Consider the following 18,584-nt stretch of genomic DNA (forward strand, 5'->3'; position numbering starts at 1 on the left):
TTAGGGTTTTTTTTAATTATTTTTAAAAATTGTTTCTATTACAAAAACTGCATAAATTGTATTTTTAGGCCTCTTAATATTTTGGAAACATTAATGATTCTTATTTTATTGCTTGTTAGCAGGTTGCATGTTTTCTCATGTTTCTCATGTTCATGGAACCATTTCTCGTAAATATCAGCTTAAATGGGCTCCAACTGTTAGCATGAAGTGTTACCTGAAGACGCTCGTAACGGTGTTTTAAAATCACCCTGTGGTGTGTCTGAAACAACCCTTACAGTCATGGCTTTTGTTTTTTAGGTTTCAGTTCACCACTCATTTAAACAAGCACTGATCAGCACAGTTTGAACCTGAATAACCAGAAAGACAAATTTCTGTTGTGTAAGGAAAAGGAAAGAATGAGGAATGAAGTATAGCCGTTACCTTCTGGTCATGCTGGAAAGGACTGACTACAATGTCGTTATTCTTTACTGTAAATCAAAGAAAGGCCGTCCTTTTGCGCATGACCATCCAGAAATGACTAGAAAGCTGATTCACAAAAAATGCTCCTCGAATCACACAGGAGAAAAAACTGCGGGCTGGAAGATTTAGTAAAAGCCTTTTTGAGATGGGCAAGAATAGGTAGGGGTTTGTCTATCTCACTGACTTGTGCCATGTTTGATGCCAACTGGGTTGACGGAAGCAGCGAGCTCCAGACTGGGCATCAGCTCATAGGACTTTTCAGGCTGCTTGGTCTTGCCCTCGTGGTAGCGGCTGTAGATGCCACGACCGGCAGAGTAACCTCCGAGGTACGACCCCCGTGGCCCAGGGGTACGATTACCTGTAGTAGCACGACCACGACCTCTCACAGTACCTGCTTAAAATACAATTAAGGGGATATGATGACAGGGGTTTTGGTTTAGGGCAGCAGGGGCAATTTTGGCAAGATGGGTTTTGAAAGTTTTTCAAGACATCAGAACTTGCACACGACTAATTTAACTCATATTTTAGCTAATATTCTGCACATAGAGAAAAATTGCTACTGAATTTTTGCTCTGGCTTTGTTTGGAGGTGTTTGGGTTTAGTGTGGCCTCTGTCTCTTATATTAGGTCTATTATGTAACTCCGTAATGTTGTCGACTTGTATTCCAAGAGTTTGGCCACTTGGTGGTGAGCTCTCTAATAACCCAGCATGAAATGGGAGGTGACAGCACAGCAGGAAAAAGATGGTGTTAGAAAATGTATAGTTTGTCACATGGCAAGAAGACTCATTGTTCATCAGAGTAACAAGTAGGAATAAGGATGTGAGAGATTACCATTGTTCTGTATCATTGGGGATCCTTTGGAGAGAAAACCAAAACACAATGATTGCTCAAAGTCAGATTTTCCTGCTATCACCCAAGACCATATTTAAAATCAATCATTAAAGGTGATGGGATTAGCATTCATTGATCCATCAGCTGGTTTCGTCTTTCCCTTTTACAACACCAGTTCCAAAAGAAAGTTGGGACGCTGTGTGAAATGTAAATTAAAACAGAAGGCAAAGATATGCAAATCTCACAAACCCATGTTTTATTCAAAGCATTGACAAAGAAAACGTACGAAAACTTCAAACTGAGGAAATGTATTTAAAGAGAAAGAATCCGATCACGTTGAATTTAACGGCAGCATCACTTCTCAAAAAGTTGTGACAGGGCCATGTTTGCCACTGTAGTATCCATTACTCTTTGAACAACACTCCGTAAACTTCTGGGAACTGAAAAAGACCTGAGAATTTCAATTCCCCTAATCACAGAACAGTTTTCTGTTCTGTCTCAATCCATTTTTAAATGAGCCTTAATCCAACAATTATGTTCACATAAGGATTCTTCTTTGCATGACAGAGCTTTAACCTGAATTTGTAGATGGTGCATTGAACTGTGTTCACAGACTATGATTTCTGGAAGTGTTCCTGAGCACATGCAGTGATTTCCATGACAGAATAACGCTTGTTTTTAACGCCTGTAGCGCCGCCGGAGGGCCCGAAGATCACTGGCATCCAGTTCTGATTTCTTGGCTTGTCCTCTGAGCACAGAGATTTCTCCAGATTCTGAAAATCGTTTGATCTTATCGTGTAGTGTAAATGATGAGATATTTAAAGTCTCCCCAGTTTTACTTTCAGGAACATTATTCTTAAATTGCTCCAAAATTTTTAGATGCATTTGTTGGTAGATTGGTGAACCGCTGCCAATCTTTACTTCAAAGCAACCCTTCTTTATTAAGACGCTCTTCTTATACCCAGTGAAATTACTGACCTGACCCCATCCAACTTCTGAGATGTGTTGCTGTCATCAAATTCAAAATGAGCTAATTTTTCTCTTTAAAGAAAAATGTCTTAGTTTAAACATTTGATATGCTTCTACTGATGTCTTCTATTGTGAATAAAATGTGGGTTTATCAGATTTGTAAATCATTGCGTTCTTTTTTTATTCACATTTTACACAGTGTCCCAACTTTTTTGGAATTGTGGTTGTAACATAAAAGTGATTTTAAGCCACAAACCCTCATCAAGTTAAAGATTTCTTAAAAGTTTCCCATCAAATGAATCTTTAAATGATCATATTGTTCTTTTGAACATCTGAAAATTTCTTACAGTAAGAATTGTTTTCATATCATGAGATCCAAAATTGTTTTGGAGCTTTGGCTCCAAGATTTGGTTTTTGATGAAACACTGGTTTTTGCAACAGATTATTACTGATTGAAAAAAAAAATCATTCTAACCTTTGACGAAGTACTCTCTGTTGGGTCCAATGAGGGTGTTGTAGGGATAGCCATAGTATGCCAATGTGTAGGGATCACACTGATAAACGTAGTTCTGCTGAGTAGGCTCTGAAGTGGCGGAAGCTCCCCCCTTTGAGGCCTTCTGGCGTGAGTACTGCTCTTTATCGACGGGTTTGGCGAGCGTCACCTCGATGCAGGACCCTTCTACCTCTGTGCCATTGAGGTTGTCCATAGCCAACACAGCATCGTCCCGGGAGGTAAAGTGAACAAAGGCGTAGTCACGGATTTTCTTTACACGCTCTACACATCCAGGGTTAAACTGGCTGAAAATCTAAAGACAAAGGATGGGAGAAATTAAAATCATGTCAGGAATGTTTTTGCGTGCCCGAACCCAAATACCCGGTCGGTCCTCACCTGTCTGATCGCCTCCTCGCTGGTTTCCATCATTAGATTCCTGACATACAAGATCTTCACTGTTTCCATCACGTCTTCATCTACATCAATCTCTGGCTCTGCCCAGTCCACTGCAATCTGGTGGCCCCAAAGCTGAATGCGTCCAGGCATCAGCTTCCTGCGAGCCATGGCTGCTGCACGATGTGACTCATACTCTACAAAGGCAAAGCCACGGTTCTTCATCTTGTCTGCAGCGCTGGCATAAACTATCACATCTAATACGCCTTCTGTCACCTTAGAGACCTCTTCCAGGATCTCCTCACGCTTCTTGGTCTTGGGAATGCCACCAATGAAAAGACGGCAGTTGTCCACGGAGGAGCAGACACCCAGCAGCCGCCCAGGCCGCACTTCGTAATTATTCAGCTCCCGCACGGCTCTCTTGGCCTCATGTTTCTCTGTGTACATCACAAAAGCGTACCCTCGATTTTTCCCATCAAAGTCCATCATCAAGCGCATCTCATAGATGCGTCCTACGGACTCAAACACTGGGACCAACTCATCTTCATAAACATCCCGCGGAATCTTTCCGACAAAGATCTCACAGCCTCGAGGAGGAGATGGAGCATTCCAACCAGGAGGGGGGCCGTACTTTCGCTGACCATTTTCCTGGACCATACTGTAGCCAGTACGCTCCATCAGGGCCACCAATGCGGCCTCATTAGGTGCACCAGCAACACCCTCAGGGATGTTGAGCTGTCCATGGTGAGAGTGATGGGCACCAGAGGATTTGGAGGATTTGGAGGGGGCAGCGTTGTTACTCATGGTCGAAGGAGAAGCAGGATCTTCAGCTGTCATTCTGACAAAACCATCCAATCAGATCAGGGCCTGAAGCAGGATAAGAGAGAGATCTGTCAAATTATATTGAATTAAATGGCTGCTGTAAAGACAGAGAAAAAAAATACAGCGGGAAGAAAATAGGTTGATGATCAGAGGACATCATTTAAACAACAGTGACTGATTGCTGACTTGGAGCATAATTTGCATGCATGCGAGACTACCTGACTAAAACAAACTAGCACACATTACGAGGCCTGAACACCACAGTGGAAATACAGCATCCATAAATCCTCAGGGCGCCTTCCCCTATCAGTGGTTTTACAACCTTGTTTTGTTGAGTAACTCAGATCTCTTGCTGACCTCTGACCCCTATCAGAGAGATTGAAGGGCTGTAAACCCTGAAACCTCCAGCTCAAGGTTCACCAAGTATGACTCGGTCACATGCTCAGTGCATGTGTGTTTGTGGTGTGCATGTGTGTAAAAAGTCAGAGAGGACTTAAGCTATAGAAGGAATTTTGTGTAACACAAACCCTGTTATGTGACAAAAAGCTGCACACATTCATCTTTGCTATACACAAGCCTCCTGTGTGCACGCTCACCACGTGGCGGTGTTGGATTTTCCATCTCCTTATCAATATGAATGCCATACAGAGTGTGGGTGCAGCTATTAGTGTGTATGCGTGTGTGTTTCAGTGTGTCCTCATTAAGTAGTGCAGCCCTAAAAAAGGAACAGAGAACAATCAGAAATCGGCTTCCCAAACATAAACCTCTTACTCTGTTATTTTCCAACACAGCCGGCATTCAGAACGGAAAAATCCACAGGTTTTTAAATCCCCCAAATCATGCTGCATAAAATGGTAAGCAACCAATCAGAACAGACTATAACACTAATTTGATGTGACTCAGTATCATGTAAAAACAAATAGGCCAAAAATAAAAAAATAAAATAAAAACTCGCTACTTAGGCTGGAAGTCTTTGCTTGGGTTTCTTTGTGCATCACAAGATTGCCTGGACTAGGATGGAGATAGGTGAGGCAGTCAACAAAGGCAAAACACTAAAAAGCCAAGCAACCATGGTAACCTGCACACTGATCTGACCTGACCCAACATCCCACTCTCCTACAAACAAACCTGTTCACATGTCATTTTGTCCAAGGCTGAATGAAGGGCTTAGAATGACTAGTTCAAACATGGATAGTACGAAAAAAGGAAGTATGCTTTAAATGTCTTTTTCAAACAAAGCACAAACTCCCAAACGGTTAGGAAAAGGAAAAGGAAATCACCAAGTGTGAACAAAAACAAAAAAAACATTTCCTCCTTTATCTTTTGCCAGTAGTTCACCACTGGTTGCTGAATCCTGACAAAGGTCAAGATGACAGTCATTTATATCTGCTTTTCCGAAATAGTTTTCCAAGAACGGGTCATGGACCTTTTCTTGGGTAAAACTAAGGACAATGTGTGTATTCTAGCTCAGGAAGCAAAATCTTTGAGCATTTAACTGGCCTGCCTATCAGCTCACGGGTCTTACTAAACAAATCATGCCGAAGCCTTCCGAGTTGTATCCACAGGTTCAAATTTTTCTGTGGCGTGTGGATTGTCTGAGGTTAATGCCAGATTCGTATGTCGTGCAAATTCAGTGGAAGGTTACTAGGAGCTCATGTTGTTGGGAGGTGCTTCTTAAGCTGGGCTGCTAAACAGAGACTGCCACCTTCAAACTAATTCATACTATGTCTCTGGTTCCAGTTTGAGACACACTTTTTCAAGTTTCCCTACCACTCAGCTAGCAGCTCTTTGGACACTGGTTGGGTTCATCTATGCAAAAACTACAGGTGGCTGCAATCTGCTAAAGACCAACCAGGTTTTATGGTGCAGCATCATCTTTTTGACCAATTTGACTTACTGACAGCTAGCAGGCACTCACTGGGTGGTGAATACACATTTTTCCCTTGTGACCAAGTTGTAACACATCATATATGGTGGACAACTGTCCAGCAATGTATGCGTGACCTCAAGTAAGACCCCTCTATAGGCTAATGTTAGTCTATAGAAGACAACTTTTTATATGTATATATATATTTTTGGCCTTTTAATTGGCTTTATTGGGTCAATACAGTAAAGATCAACAGGAAAGCAGAGGGAAAAAGAGAGGGGAAGACATGCAGCAAAGGGCCACGGGTCAGACCCGAACCCCAGCCAGCCGCTTTCAGTATTGTGGCATATGGTCACCTGCTCATCCAACTGAGCTAAACTGGCACCCCTATCAAAGACAACTTAACCCTAACCCTTCACTTTAAAAACAATAAATCTTCTGCTAGTTGTAGACAAATTATTTTTTAAGAAAAAAAAAGGGGGGTATAAAAATTAATCAGAAAGATGCCTTTTGGGGGGCCTACAAAATAAAATGAAAAATAAAAGTGTTATAAAATAGTTGTACATATTAGTACATATTTTATAAGGTGGTGAAAATAGAAAGTGTATTTTATCTGCTTGGACACAGTAACCACTACCTTACAGCTTCCTTTGCATGTAGTCTTTTTTAATCAGTGCAAAGTAAATTATAAGAGACGACAGACGTAAAATCACCCTCGGTAAATATGATTATTGCTGGAATGTTCCTTTATGACAAAAAACCCTAAATAACTTACATGGTTTGTTGCACTTTATCAGTATTTTTTTTAATTTCACATCCGTTTTCAGGGCTGCCACTGAAAACATTTATAAGGGTAGTTTGTTTTGGCAAACAAACAAACTATGCAGCACATTAATCATCTCTACAGCTCACAACATTTTAATCTCTTCTTTTTTTTTTTGCTTCAGTGCGGTTTTTCTTTGTCTGCTTCAGCAGCTCAGCGTGCCCTCCCTCTGTTCCTTCTATCGTGTGAAGTGCTAACATGACTCGATCTCTTATCAGCCTTATCTTACCAGGCTGATGACAAAAGGAGGACAATATTCACATTGGGAGTTCTGCTAGATGATAAAATGACGCTTTGTAACACAGTGAGCTTGACGCTTTGTACACTGAAGCAGTTAGTATTAAAAAAAACAACAAATTTAAATCATTCTTCCTGCTTTTCACCACTTCCTAGACATTCCTAACTTCCTCAGTGCTGACTGTGTCAGGAGTGAAGTGAAACTCAGATTCTCTGTTGTAAAAATATGAGAATAATTTGCGTGAATTTGAGATCCTTTGTATAGCACATGTACAACAGCGTATTAAGTGACAAAAGCAGCTTGCAGAACATCTTCAGGATTCAATCCTGCGTGTGTATAAGTGACAGAGAAAGGCAGAGTGGGGAGGAGGAGGAAACCTGAGGCTGAAACAGGTAGATAATTAACCAAGGTGAACACAAATCACAGCCTTTATTCACAGAGAGCATAAAGATTTACAGATGGTGTCTCATCCAGTAAAGACAAGGAGTTTGGAAAGTTATGACCACTTAGGTGTGGCTCACGTCTTCAGATTTGAGCCCTTTGTTGGGGCATAACAGGAACAGCTAGTTACTTGGTTAAAAATAATCTACCTTGACATTAAGAGATCAGAGTTCTCCTGGTCAAAGGTTACGAACTCAGAGCGGCACAAGATAGAATGACTGGCAAGCGAACAAGCGAAGGAAGTTCAAGAGCGAGAATTTGATCAGTTAACAGAGCCGAGCTATTGCCGTGAGATTACCTGCTACGTTACGTTTATGATTGATAGAAGCACCTGATTCTCTGCATATTAACAGTGTGTTTCTGGGGACTGAGTTGTTTTATGAGCGGACAGAGAGGCTTTTACAGACTTCTTCAGGTCATCAATAAACACAGATTGACTTGCAAATTCCATCTTTTTTCTCAAAAGAGCAAGTGAGCCTATGACATTATAAATGTGTAGTCAGCTATGAAAAGGAAGGATATTGTATTATTTATGACTTTAGGATTTCTGTTATCAGAGGAATATACATGTACAGAGGTCTGTAAGACAAGAAAGTCTTTGTTGCTTCCCAGTTCACTGCAGATTATGAAGCAAAGAAAATCTAAGTTTGTGCAACATGAACAATGTATCCCACAGTTAGCTGTTGGATCCCGAGTGACAGCGATCCAGAGCACTGATGAAATAGGCCTAAGAAGGCTGCCATCTTTAGCCTTACGCACTCATGTAGACATGTGGAGGAAATTGATTCACAGAGTCCTCCCAGCAGCCCCCTAACAACAGCGTCGCAAGGCAGCAGAACAGGATCATGAAAGCACCAACGTTTAAATAAGCCTGAGTCCATGCAACACAAACACCAGCCAGACAACAACAGATGTGGTCCTAAATAACTCAAATACTATTTAAACCATCCTTCAAAGACAGACAGGTCCGTAGAGATAACTGCAACAACAATTATCTACACACAGTCTCAAGTCACAAAAAGTTGTCATTCAAGGACAGCGAGCGCCTATCCAATCAGAGGAAGCTAGAGATACGGGGAAGTGAGAGTAAAACAGAGTAGAAATCTTGAGAAAGATTGTAGCAGAGGGATGGTGGTGGAAAAGAGAAGAGGAAGTAGAAGCAGAGAGCGGTCAGAGAGGAGGATATCTACCCCTGTTGCTTCACAGCGCTCCGCTGCTTGGCCGCCTGCTCTGGGAGTGTTAGTCCACCTCCATGAGAGACAGGTACAGCAGGGCACTGAGCACAGAGTCCAGCCTCCTCTACACTAACACACACACACACACACACACACACACACTGACCCAAAGCTGCAAACATGAGAGCTGATGAGGGTGGAGCTAAAACAGGTACTTGAGTTTGTGTGTGTGTACATGTGGCTGAATCTCAGCTTTACTTTTACTGCTATTTCATACACACACAAGCATGTTAACAAAATGTACTCATACGTACAGCAGTATTTATATTTCACACACCTATACACTGACACTGTAGAAAAATGTTTATTCCATGATCTTAATCTAAACGCTGTAGTCTCCTTTTCAGACTTTCCATGTACAAATGACATGATTAAACCAGTAATTTTTATTTACCTGCTTACTTATAGACAAACAAATAAAGTGTCAGTGTTCACCAGCCAAGAGGAGCATGCCGCTAAGTGACATTACAACCAGGGCCTCAGTCACCCAGACCTAGAGACCGGTTTAAAACCCCCTGGCAACCATTGGTAACTAGGGAAAAATATATTGCCAAACCGGTTGGCAAGTGGTTGCTGGCAATCGTCAGGTGAAAGTGGTCACAAAGAGGTGCACAGTCCTGCTCCAAAGCCTCTTTGTGATTGATCTGGTTACTAGCAGATGGCGTGAAAAATGCCAACTTGTCTGCAAACAGTCGCTGACTGTGGCAAAACTGTGAAAAGTGCAGAGATGGTTTCACTACCACTCACTGAGTGCTTGGCTGGTGTTTACTTGGAAGGCGCCGGCTTGTTTGAAAAATCTGCTAGTGATCACCAAAGCAATCACAAGGAGCTTTTAGGTGGAGCTCCCTCTGCACGATCGAGTTTTCCAGAAGCCGCTCACCCAGCTGTCCGGGAATATGCAACCTATTTTCTAGCACTTCTTTTTGTTAAAGATAGTGGTTTTAGTTCAACAGAAAGAAAAACATTCTTACATATATCCGAGCAAACCCAACAGAGTACTTTTACACTACTTTTACCTTTATAGTACTTTTACTGCATTTAGGAATACAGCTATATGTTTTCACTGATCCAAAGCAGATGTAGAAAAAAAACAAGTCAACAAGTCTTTGTTCCCTGACAAGAGAATGCAGGTAATGCAGAGAGGAGTATGATGGGAAATTGAGTTTGAATGGGTTTTGAGGGTTTTCTGCTTAGATTTGCAGAATAGGGAAAAATGTTCAGGAAGTGTTCAAACTGGGGTTTGAATACTTCCTCATGTTTGTGCTGCAGTGAAGGAACATTTGGAAATTCTGACTGGAAGCTACCCCTGGAGTGATTTATGTCATATCAGCACAAAACTGCGACTGTATATAAGTGTGTGCGTGTGCATTCAGGCATTCAGGTGTGTTTTTTTGTACATAACAACGGTGAACGTGTTCCTAGCACAGCTTAACCTAAGCAAACAGCACACACCTACCTGGGCAGTCAAAAGAGCAGATCAAGATATGAGAGAGAGGAGGGAGAAAAAAAAGTCACACAGATTTTGTTCAAAACAAATGAAAAAAACCTTCCCTGTGTCTTCTGAAAGGAGCAAGAAAAGAGAGTGTTTGGGGAGACACGAGAGTTACAGTCTGGTGAAAAGCACACTAAGTTTTAGTTGCTAGTGAAACTGACCTCACTCTTTAACAACTGAGTAAACAGGCAAGAAGAAAGGGTGTGAAGTATAAAGGCCAAAGAATAATGGATGGACAAAGACTAAAGATTAAATGATAGTGAGATACTATCTATGAATTTACTTTACAATCACATCAGAAAGAGCTCGCTCAGTACAAATGACACCAAAACAGTGTCTGTAAAGATACGCAGGTCAAAGTATGAATGTAAAGGTGCGTGTGTACATGAAAGAAAAGAAGAAGAAGGAGCGGGGGGCTGAGTGTAAAGTAAAACCGGGGTTACTTCTAAGCCGAGGGGGGTCGGTCTAAATTAAATCATTAACTGTGACTCATTAGTGGGAGCCAATCAGAGCTCAGGCACGCCTCAGAGATTTTAGGTGTTCTGGTGACTGCACAGTTAATCGTTTAGGAGGTCAAGTCAACAGTTTATCGTTTAACTCCACGGGAAGAACTGAGAGACGGTCGAAAAACGCTGACCGTCTCCTCAATCATTGGACACGCTCACTAAATCATTATTCAGGCACCGTTCACACCACGCAGTCGTTCATGTGAGAAGACATGTTTTGGAGCACAGAAAACAATGATTTACAAGGAATTACGAAATAAAGCTGCAATCCTGCATATTTTATAATCGTCAATTCCCACAAAAGCCAAATGACAGAATCATCCATCACATTTGTTTTGCTGCAGCTGATTTGAGAAAGCAAATCTTTTGAAATTTGGATATTGCGACTTTGATTAAGAGAAAATTAAGTGCAAATAAATTCTTATGTGCGAAGAACGATCGTTGTTGGACTTTCATGTTCATCTGCTGAGAGGACGTATGATCAGTTAAATACATGCATTCACTGATTGGTGTTTGATGTCAGACTAAACTGCTTTTTAAACGTAACACTGCATGGCTGAAACTGACGTTGTGTTTAAGTAAAGCGATTACTTAGAACTAAATCAATCATGAGTAATCAGTGGAGAGAAAGAACTGATAGAGCTGTCTTAGACTTTGTAGGATATTTATGATAAGCTGGCTCCCTATTAAGGCCAGGGTTAAAAGACACACACACACACAGGAATCTGCTACATAGGCAAAATAATGAATAAGCTGGAATAAAAATCAGCCATAAAACAGCCCTGGTAATCAGTATCTCAGCTAGAAAGGCTGACTGATTATTACATGCGCCGTCTATATAAGTAAATGAGTAGCGTGTCACAAGACCAGAGGTCCCGCTGTTCATTTCTGCGGAGTGATACGACCTGTAGGAGTGCACCACACTGTTCAGGCCACACTGTTTTCCTGGAAGAGCATTCTTCCAGTCAGCCGCAGAAACTGCTGTAGAAATACAGGGTTTTTTTTAAAGAAAAAAGCTTCCTGGTGTGATTTTCATCACCTCAAACTGCTTCCAAGTTTCAGGTGGCTCTCACAACTCAACTCTCTCACAGATTTCAGCACACATATTGTTTTTAACTTTGAAAAGGCCGAGCAGGATGGTATCTTTTGATTCGAACGGCACCAAATACGAAGGAGGCATCGTGTTGCTTCTTCCGGGTGTACAGTGCACTATCTGAGCAACATCACAGGGAAACAATGAACTTGACAAAAGAGAAGTGAGCACTGCAGCTGACCTCTTGAGACACATGATGTTCTCATGTTGACGCAGCTCAGCTGTCAACATGCTGACGCCAACAGGATGACAGAGAAACAAAAAACCCCCCCAAAAAAATCAGTCCTGAGGCTGAGACAAAGAAATCTGCATTATCTTAAAATGTTTATATTACATTAGCTAAACTCCTTTGCTTCTGTCCCTGCGTCCGCTCCCTTATGCCTCCTTCTCCTCGCTTTTCCTTCCTCCCATCCATGTACCTGTCACCCTCATTCCTCTGGTTCACCCAAGCTCAAAGACAAGCAGCAGGGAGGGGGAGGAAGGAATGAAAGAGAGGAGGCAAGGAGACGCAGGAAAAAGGGGAAGATTAGAAGAAAAAGGAAGAGAGTCTGAGTGGGGATCTGAGGAGGAAAAGACCAGATGGAGAGAAGTGAGGGAGGTTAACGAAAAAGGGGGGGGGCAAATGTTCAGGCCTCCCTCAGTGCTAGAAAGTCCTTCAAAGTGAAACTGGCCTGAAGAATTTCAGGTCAGACGGAGTGCGTAAGTGACCACCTCCAGCTCGGCGTAACTCCACTACGGAGGAAAGATTCCAGCTCATTTACTCCGAGAGCCCCCCTCCACCTCCAGGACCTTCACATTTGTCTCAAATGTCACTCAAAACAGCCCGATTTGAGTCCAGCATGAGAATCTAACCCAACAGAACAAAGATCCACGAAGAAGAGCTAAGTCTGGTTATAAAGCACCACATTATACAGATGCTGCGTGCCCCTTCATACAGCTACAAAGTCATTACTAATCAGAAGAGCTGCTTTAGCACTCGCAGAAAGGAGCTTTGCCTCCTCAGACAAATACATTCCTCCAGCTAATCAGCTAGCCCGCTCAAGGCCATAGCAGGCATTGTTTCAAGCAATTACAACTGATGCTGGCGGTGTCACACTCGTGACACGGGCTCCTTCAGAGTGTGCGTGAGTGTGCGTGTGAGGTTTAACACAGGTATTTGGTCATGCTTGACACCAAGCAACATGACTTTATTTGGGGATTTTGTTTTTTTTCCAGTGTTTTTCCCATTCACGCCTACTTCACACACTTAAAAATGAGCTAATCTTCACGTACACTTGGGCCCACCCTAACACACCGAACGAGTCAAACTCCCACAACAGCACGCTTACAGAAGACGGAAACAACAGCGATGTCAATACAAACAGCTTGTTTTTTAGCTTTTCCATCACAATCTGAACCCATTCATCAATCAAACTTCTGTTATTGTCATTTCTGGTAGTACTTTTAGCACCGAGTATAATGAATGAATGAAGCAGCATGTCTCTCTCTCTCTTATGCACACACACACACACACACACACACACACACACACACACACACAAAGCAAACACCTCACCTCACTGGGGTAAAAGTCCACGCATTATATGATGAAGAACCCGGAAGTCTATGGGTAATAATACCAGCTTCTCTGTGTAGCCACTGAAGCATTTTTATCCCCCACCCTGAACACACACACACACACACACACACACACACACACACACACAGTGGAGTGCCATGCCACTCCACTGGTTCCACTGGTTCCACTGTAGGGATACCTTGATCTCCCCTCCAACCTCTGATTGGAATAAAGACAGCACAGGCACTTAAACCAATCAGTTTGACTGTGATAAAGTGGTGAAACAGGCACCTCTGGTAAAATGTTCAAGAAAAACTTGATGGATTTCTACTGAAATTGAAACGCAAACAGCTGTTTAACCAGAAAAGTCTCCATCAGAAGCTGTCCTGTTGGGAACGTCTTTGAGGCAAAGGCTTCTAGAAAGTATTGAGGTCATCTTTCATGAAGATACCGTCTGTAATAAACAGGCTTTAAGGAGACTCAAGCAAATTAGATTTTTAGCACAGAGACCGCAAAACAGACAGAAACAACCTTCGGGGTCATTTTTAAGATGTTACCTGTTTTCCAGACTCAGATGTTGTTGATCAGGCCGAGGAGATGCAGTCTGTTTTGACGGGGTATCTTTTCACACCTATCTAAAACTCTCTCCCTGTGTCCATTCACACTCCTTCGGTGTTGACAGGCTGCAGGAGTTTAGCCAGTCTCCTTGAGTGCCTGAGTCTGTGTGTTTGAGTGCCGAGGTAAGCAAAGGTGGTTTAGTGTTTACTCATTCTCAATGGCCAGAGGAGAGAGGTGGGGCCACTTAGGGCAGGTAACCCCCTCCCTCACCCACCTTTTTCTCCCTCCTTCAATCTCTCTCTCTCTCTCTCTCTCTCTCTTGCTAAGCAGATAAGGAGTCAGAGAAAAGGGAATGCAAGGGATGAAAGGGCAAAGGGTGTGACAAACAGTGGTGACTGACATCAGAGAAAAGTCATGAGCTTGCATGGGACTCAGAACAATACACTCCTGATTACATTAAATGAATAAAACCAAAAAAACCTGACACGGAGTAGAATGATGATCGAGGAAATAATTACTGGAATTTGCAGGAAAATTTTCCAAATGCCGGCCTTTTTGTCTAAGAGGACAACAAACTTTCACAGTCCCAAAACAAAGCAATCAGCAAATGTTTATTCTAACTACAAACCTTCGTGAAATAGATAAACACACTCCAGCACTCACACAATAAAAGCTCTTCTTTCTTCTTGTTAGGCAACAAAAAACCCCGAAAGATCTCACTGATCACATCAGCTCGTTCCAAAACCACAGGTATGAAAATAAATATGTCAAATATACAAAAATCAGGTGATGTTTAAACAACAGTTTTTAATAAATTTAACATCCACAAGACAGTCGTAAGACATCTTTAAAGGAAGCGTGACCGGCAGAGCTAGAAATAACTAAGAAGTAAGGAGGGAACACCTCTCATTAAAAATAAAAACCTGAGACTAGAGGCACTTATGTGACTTTGTGAGCTAAATTTCTTTCACACTCTAACATGTACTTTAGTGATTGACAGGTTAATTTTATTTTTAATTATCATTGCTAACGAAATGTTGTGTAATTAAATATCTCAAAAAGCTAACTTTCAAGTTATGCCAAGTTAAGCTACCAGAAGTTAAGCTAACTCACTTAAGCTAAGCTCAGCATGTTAGCTTGGATGACTCAAACAAGCTAACTTTGTTTATTTTATTCAGTCCTTACTATTGGGAGCAGTTAGCAGCAGTCACACAGTCCAGTTTCACGGCGGTTTGTGAAAAAGTCACCCAAAACATGTTTTTTGTGTGGTTTTTGCGCCAGTAAAAACAAGTTTGCCATATTTTTCACCAGCTAGTAGAGTTATGTCTCTACATAAGTTGGACAAAGATACAGTTTCTGTGCACCTGACAGCTACTTCAGTCAATCAAGCTGTGACTGGCATGCAGACATTTAGCTAAGGGGTTTAACAGTGTTCCCTTTTTATATATCTTCAGGCATATTTCAATCAAAGATCTGTACAGATTATTAACCTAGTGCGATACTGTAAATCAGGAGAGATTACTTTAAGGCCGGAGGCATTTTCAGTTGTATTGAAAGACAAAAACTCTTTCTCAAAGTGATATTTCCTTGATTTATAGCTCAGGTTCAATCAAGTCAGTATCTCAAAAAGTCTGTTAGATATTTCTGGTTTTGCTACAGTGTGTGCACAATGACATTTTTCTGGCCACTCCCAGCGAGTATCATGATTAAGTTTCACCTGACTCTTTTGTTCATGTTGAATTAAATATGAACTGAAAGTCACTTTGGTGGTAACATATTAAAGACAAAGTAAATGGAAATCAAAGCAAAGCAGTCACATTCCAGTCATATTTACCAAAAACACGGGGAAGGTGAGAGAGAATAAGAAGAACTGACAATTTACATAACTTTAACCCGTAAAGAGAACAGTGCCCTATAATCTTATCAGATGGTATACTCTTACTACAGGGGGAGGTTTGTGCATGTGTGTGTGTGCGTTTGTGTGTGTTATTGCCATTGTACAAGTGACACATTAACCAGTGGCTCTGTTAATGAAGGACAGGCAATCACTGGTTCTTTTGGCAGTACACACTCTCATTATATGCAGATACCCAGTTCAAAGTTTCAAATGGGGAAATCTATTCTCTCTCCAGTGGGGTGTAAAAAGGTTGGTGATGGCCATACAGAGTCATAAATTTATTTTAAAGTAGGAGAGCGCGTGACTCAAACACCGAGATGACTTTATTGGCTCGAACACTGTGTCTCAAACTTCAAGTACGTATCTCTAAAGTGCCTTCATGATGTCACGTCAACGATTCATGACCCAGGTGATATTTATACTATGATAATATTATCTCTAATAACTCAAATATACAAATAATTTGTAAAAAAAAATTTAAAAAAGGACAAAAAAACAAAAGCAGCTTTAGAGATCATTCATTAGGGTTTTATAATTTTCTCCACAAGAGGAACTATAGTTGTTAATAGATATATATTAATTTGAAAAATCAGGGCTTTTTTAAACCATTTATATTCAAATAATATTTTTTAAGCTTAATGGCGCCAATTGTCCCTAAGAAAGAATCACTTCCTCCAAAAGTTGAAGTGGGAAGCTAATACAGTTTAAACCAGCAGCAAGAACAGGGTCTCTCAAATATAGGTGCAAAACAGCGTGAGTGAAATGCAATACAAGCAAAGAGTCACAGCCAAATGAAGAGGAGACACAAACAGAGAAAGAGATACGGGACCGGCCCTGCAGGTCTGACATGAACCATTGGATGCTGTACACAAACGACTTTTACAACGGACAGTGTGATGTTCAAGTCTGTAGAAAAGCCTGACGTCTTGTTTCTAATCAAAGTGAGAGCAGCAGATACCAGAAAAACTCTCTGACATACATTAACAGGTGTAAAAGACCAACATCAGCTGATATCACTGAGCTGGAAGTTTACTGTGTAATTGTGGTATATTAGAAAACAAGAATTGAAACAGTTTTATTGGCAGTGTTTTAATGTACATCTGACTTTTCTCAGCTCAAGGTTAACCGGTCTGTGCGTTCTGTAACGTTTTTTTAAATAAAGTCAGTGTTAATTGAGCATGCTGTTCGTTCAGGCAGGACAATGCCAGCCCTCATGAGGTGATGGCTCAGGTGATACCTGTGCAAACATCCAAACTGAAAATCTCATACAGTCACTGCACGTATACACGCCGCTTTGCAACCCTGACTGAATCTGACTGAATCAGTGCTACATCCATCATCATTGACACCCGCGCTGCTCTTGCTGCTTCTGTCCGCACCTCCAGCTTTCAATAACATGCACATGGAACTAAGTCATACCACCACATCTTTAAATTTTAAGGTTTAGATACTGGTATTGACTTCAGACCAGTGCAAACACTCCAGATGCTCAAACATATGCTGATATGATACAGCCTGTGCACATTTCCATTTGCCTTTGCTAACCTTTAAGAACAATTATTCTGTTTAATAGATCAAGACACGATCATAAAAGCTTCTGCAAAATCATTTAAAAGTATCTGCTGCATTCAATTTGAGAAACATGATCAAAATTTTTTAATGCAGTCCACATCAGCGCTACAGTTTAGAGCGTTTGAAATTCACGCGTAAAGTCAAACATCATCAGCAGGTTTGCAACGAGATCGCGTTTGTGTTGAATGTAAACTTCAGTGTCTTTACTACAGTTAATGCATAAACATTACAGAAATGTCCTGACATGTGTCTCAGCACCGCAAGGTGTCCGTTTCTCATGAAAGGATTTCCACCAGGCAGCAGATCACCCCACTGTCAGAGTCAGCAACTCGACCCGCTTAAAAAAAAACAAAAAAAAAACAGAAAAAATAAAGAGAGACTCTGGGGTTTCACTGTGATGTTATCCATGTTCATCTGTCAGCGTGTACCACTCAGCTCTGACCTAATGACTCTTGAATATAGAATGTTTAGTAGTAGTAAAAAGTACCAATAAAAATAATAACTTACACACCCCTTTTTATTGTCCAGTATTGCTTCACATACAGTAGATAAGATCTTATTTTTTGTCTCTCAGTAATCACATGACAATCCCTACACTAAATCTAAAACTAAAAATGAAACTGAACCCATTTCTACAAAAATATGCACAGAAATGCAAAAGAACAAAAACAGCATCTCGACTCTTCCTCCTCCTTTATCGCACACAGTTTTGCAACATGATCTATTTTAGGGTCAGTATCACACTTTTAAGTATTTTGTATTACTAAGTATTTTGTCAGCCATGCCTTTTGTAGGACACAACTGTCCTTGTGAAATGCACTGACTCAAAACTGGATGGGGGGGGGATGCTGTTCAGCTGAAAAATCCTCAGATAGTAAGACTGCACTGAAGCCAACAGGAAAAGTCTGGTTCTACTCAGTCTAACACTTCCTCATTCAAAGGGTCACCTCGCATCCTGTAACTGTTGTCAGCCAATCCGTATGTCCCACTTATCGTGAACAAAAATGACTCAGCACAAAAAGAAAGCCTTTTTGCCCTCCTACCACACAACCCCGTGCACACAGGACGTTAAAGTCCTGATCTTTTTTTTTTTCTTCCATTGTGATGAAAGAAGTTTTCCCTTTTCCCTAGAATTTGTCAGCTGACACTTTTGTCGCTAACCAGTGAAAGAGCAGCAGCAGTGTGTGTGTGTGTTTGTGTGCTTAGCTGCTACAATCACTGCCAAGGTCAAGGAGACAATGAAAGAAGGATAAAGAACTATGAGTAAAAGACCTGAAGGAGCTCAAAAACATGCGGACACCACAGAAATAAAGAAACAGTCATCCTTATGACTGTT

General features: G+C 41.3%; 1 protein-coding gene across 12 annotated transcripts in view; it reads right to left on the reverse strand.

Moving 5' to 3' along the window:
* The window catches only part of rbm47 (RNA binding motif protein 47), a 37,555-nt gene that overhangs the window by 6,801 nt on the left and 12,170 nt on the right, over positions 1 to 18,584 (reverse strand). For 5 of the 12 annotated variants that reach the window (XM_031750974.2, XM_031750971.2, XM_031750972.2 and 2 more), the window contains 4 exons: positions 3,150 to 4,013; positions 2,736 to 3,066; positions 1,292 to 1,315; positions 644 to 853 (listed from right to left, as the gene is read on the reverse strand). In XM_031750974.2, the coding sequence (XP_031606834.1) occupies positions 644 to 853; positions 1,292 to 1,315; positions 2,736 to 3,066; positions 3,150 to 3,983 (1,399 nt within the window). In that variant the 5' untranslated portion in view covers positions 3,984 to 4,013. Of the gene's footprint in view, positions 1 to 643; positions 854 to 1,291; positions 1,316 to 2,735; positions 3,067 to 3,149; positions 4,014 to 8,527; positions 8,658 to 13,778; positions 13,972 to 18,584 lie in introns of those variants that run through there. The other 7 variants (XM_039613551.1, XM_039613552.1, XM_031750975.2 and 4 more) reach the window with 7 other exon arrangements.

The sequence above is a fragment of the Oreochromis aureus genome, linkage group 6 (assembly GCF_013358895.1).
Source record: "Oreochromis aureus strain Israel breed Guangdong linkage group 6, ZZ_aureus, whole genome shotgun sequence".
NCBI lineage: Eukaryota > Metazoa > Chordata > Actinopteri > Cichliformes > Cichlidae > Oreochromis > Oreochromis aureus.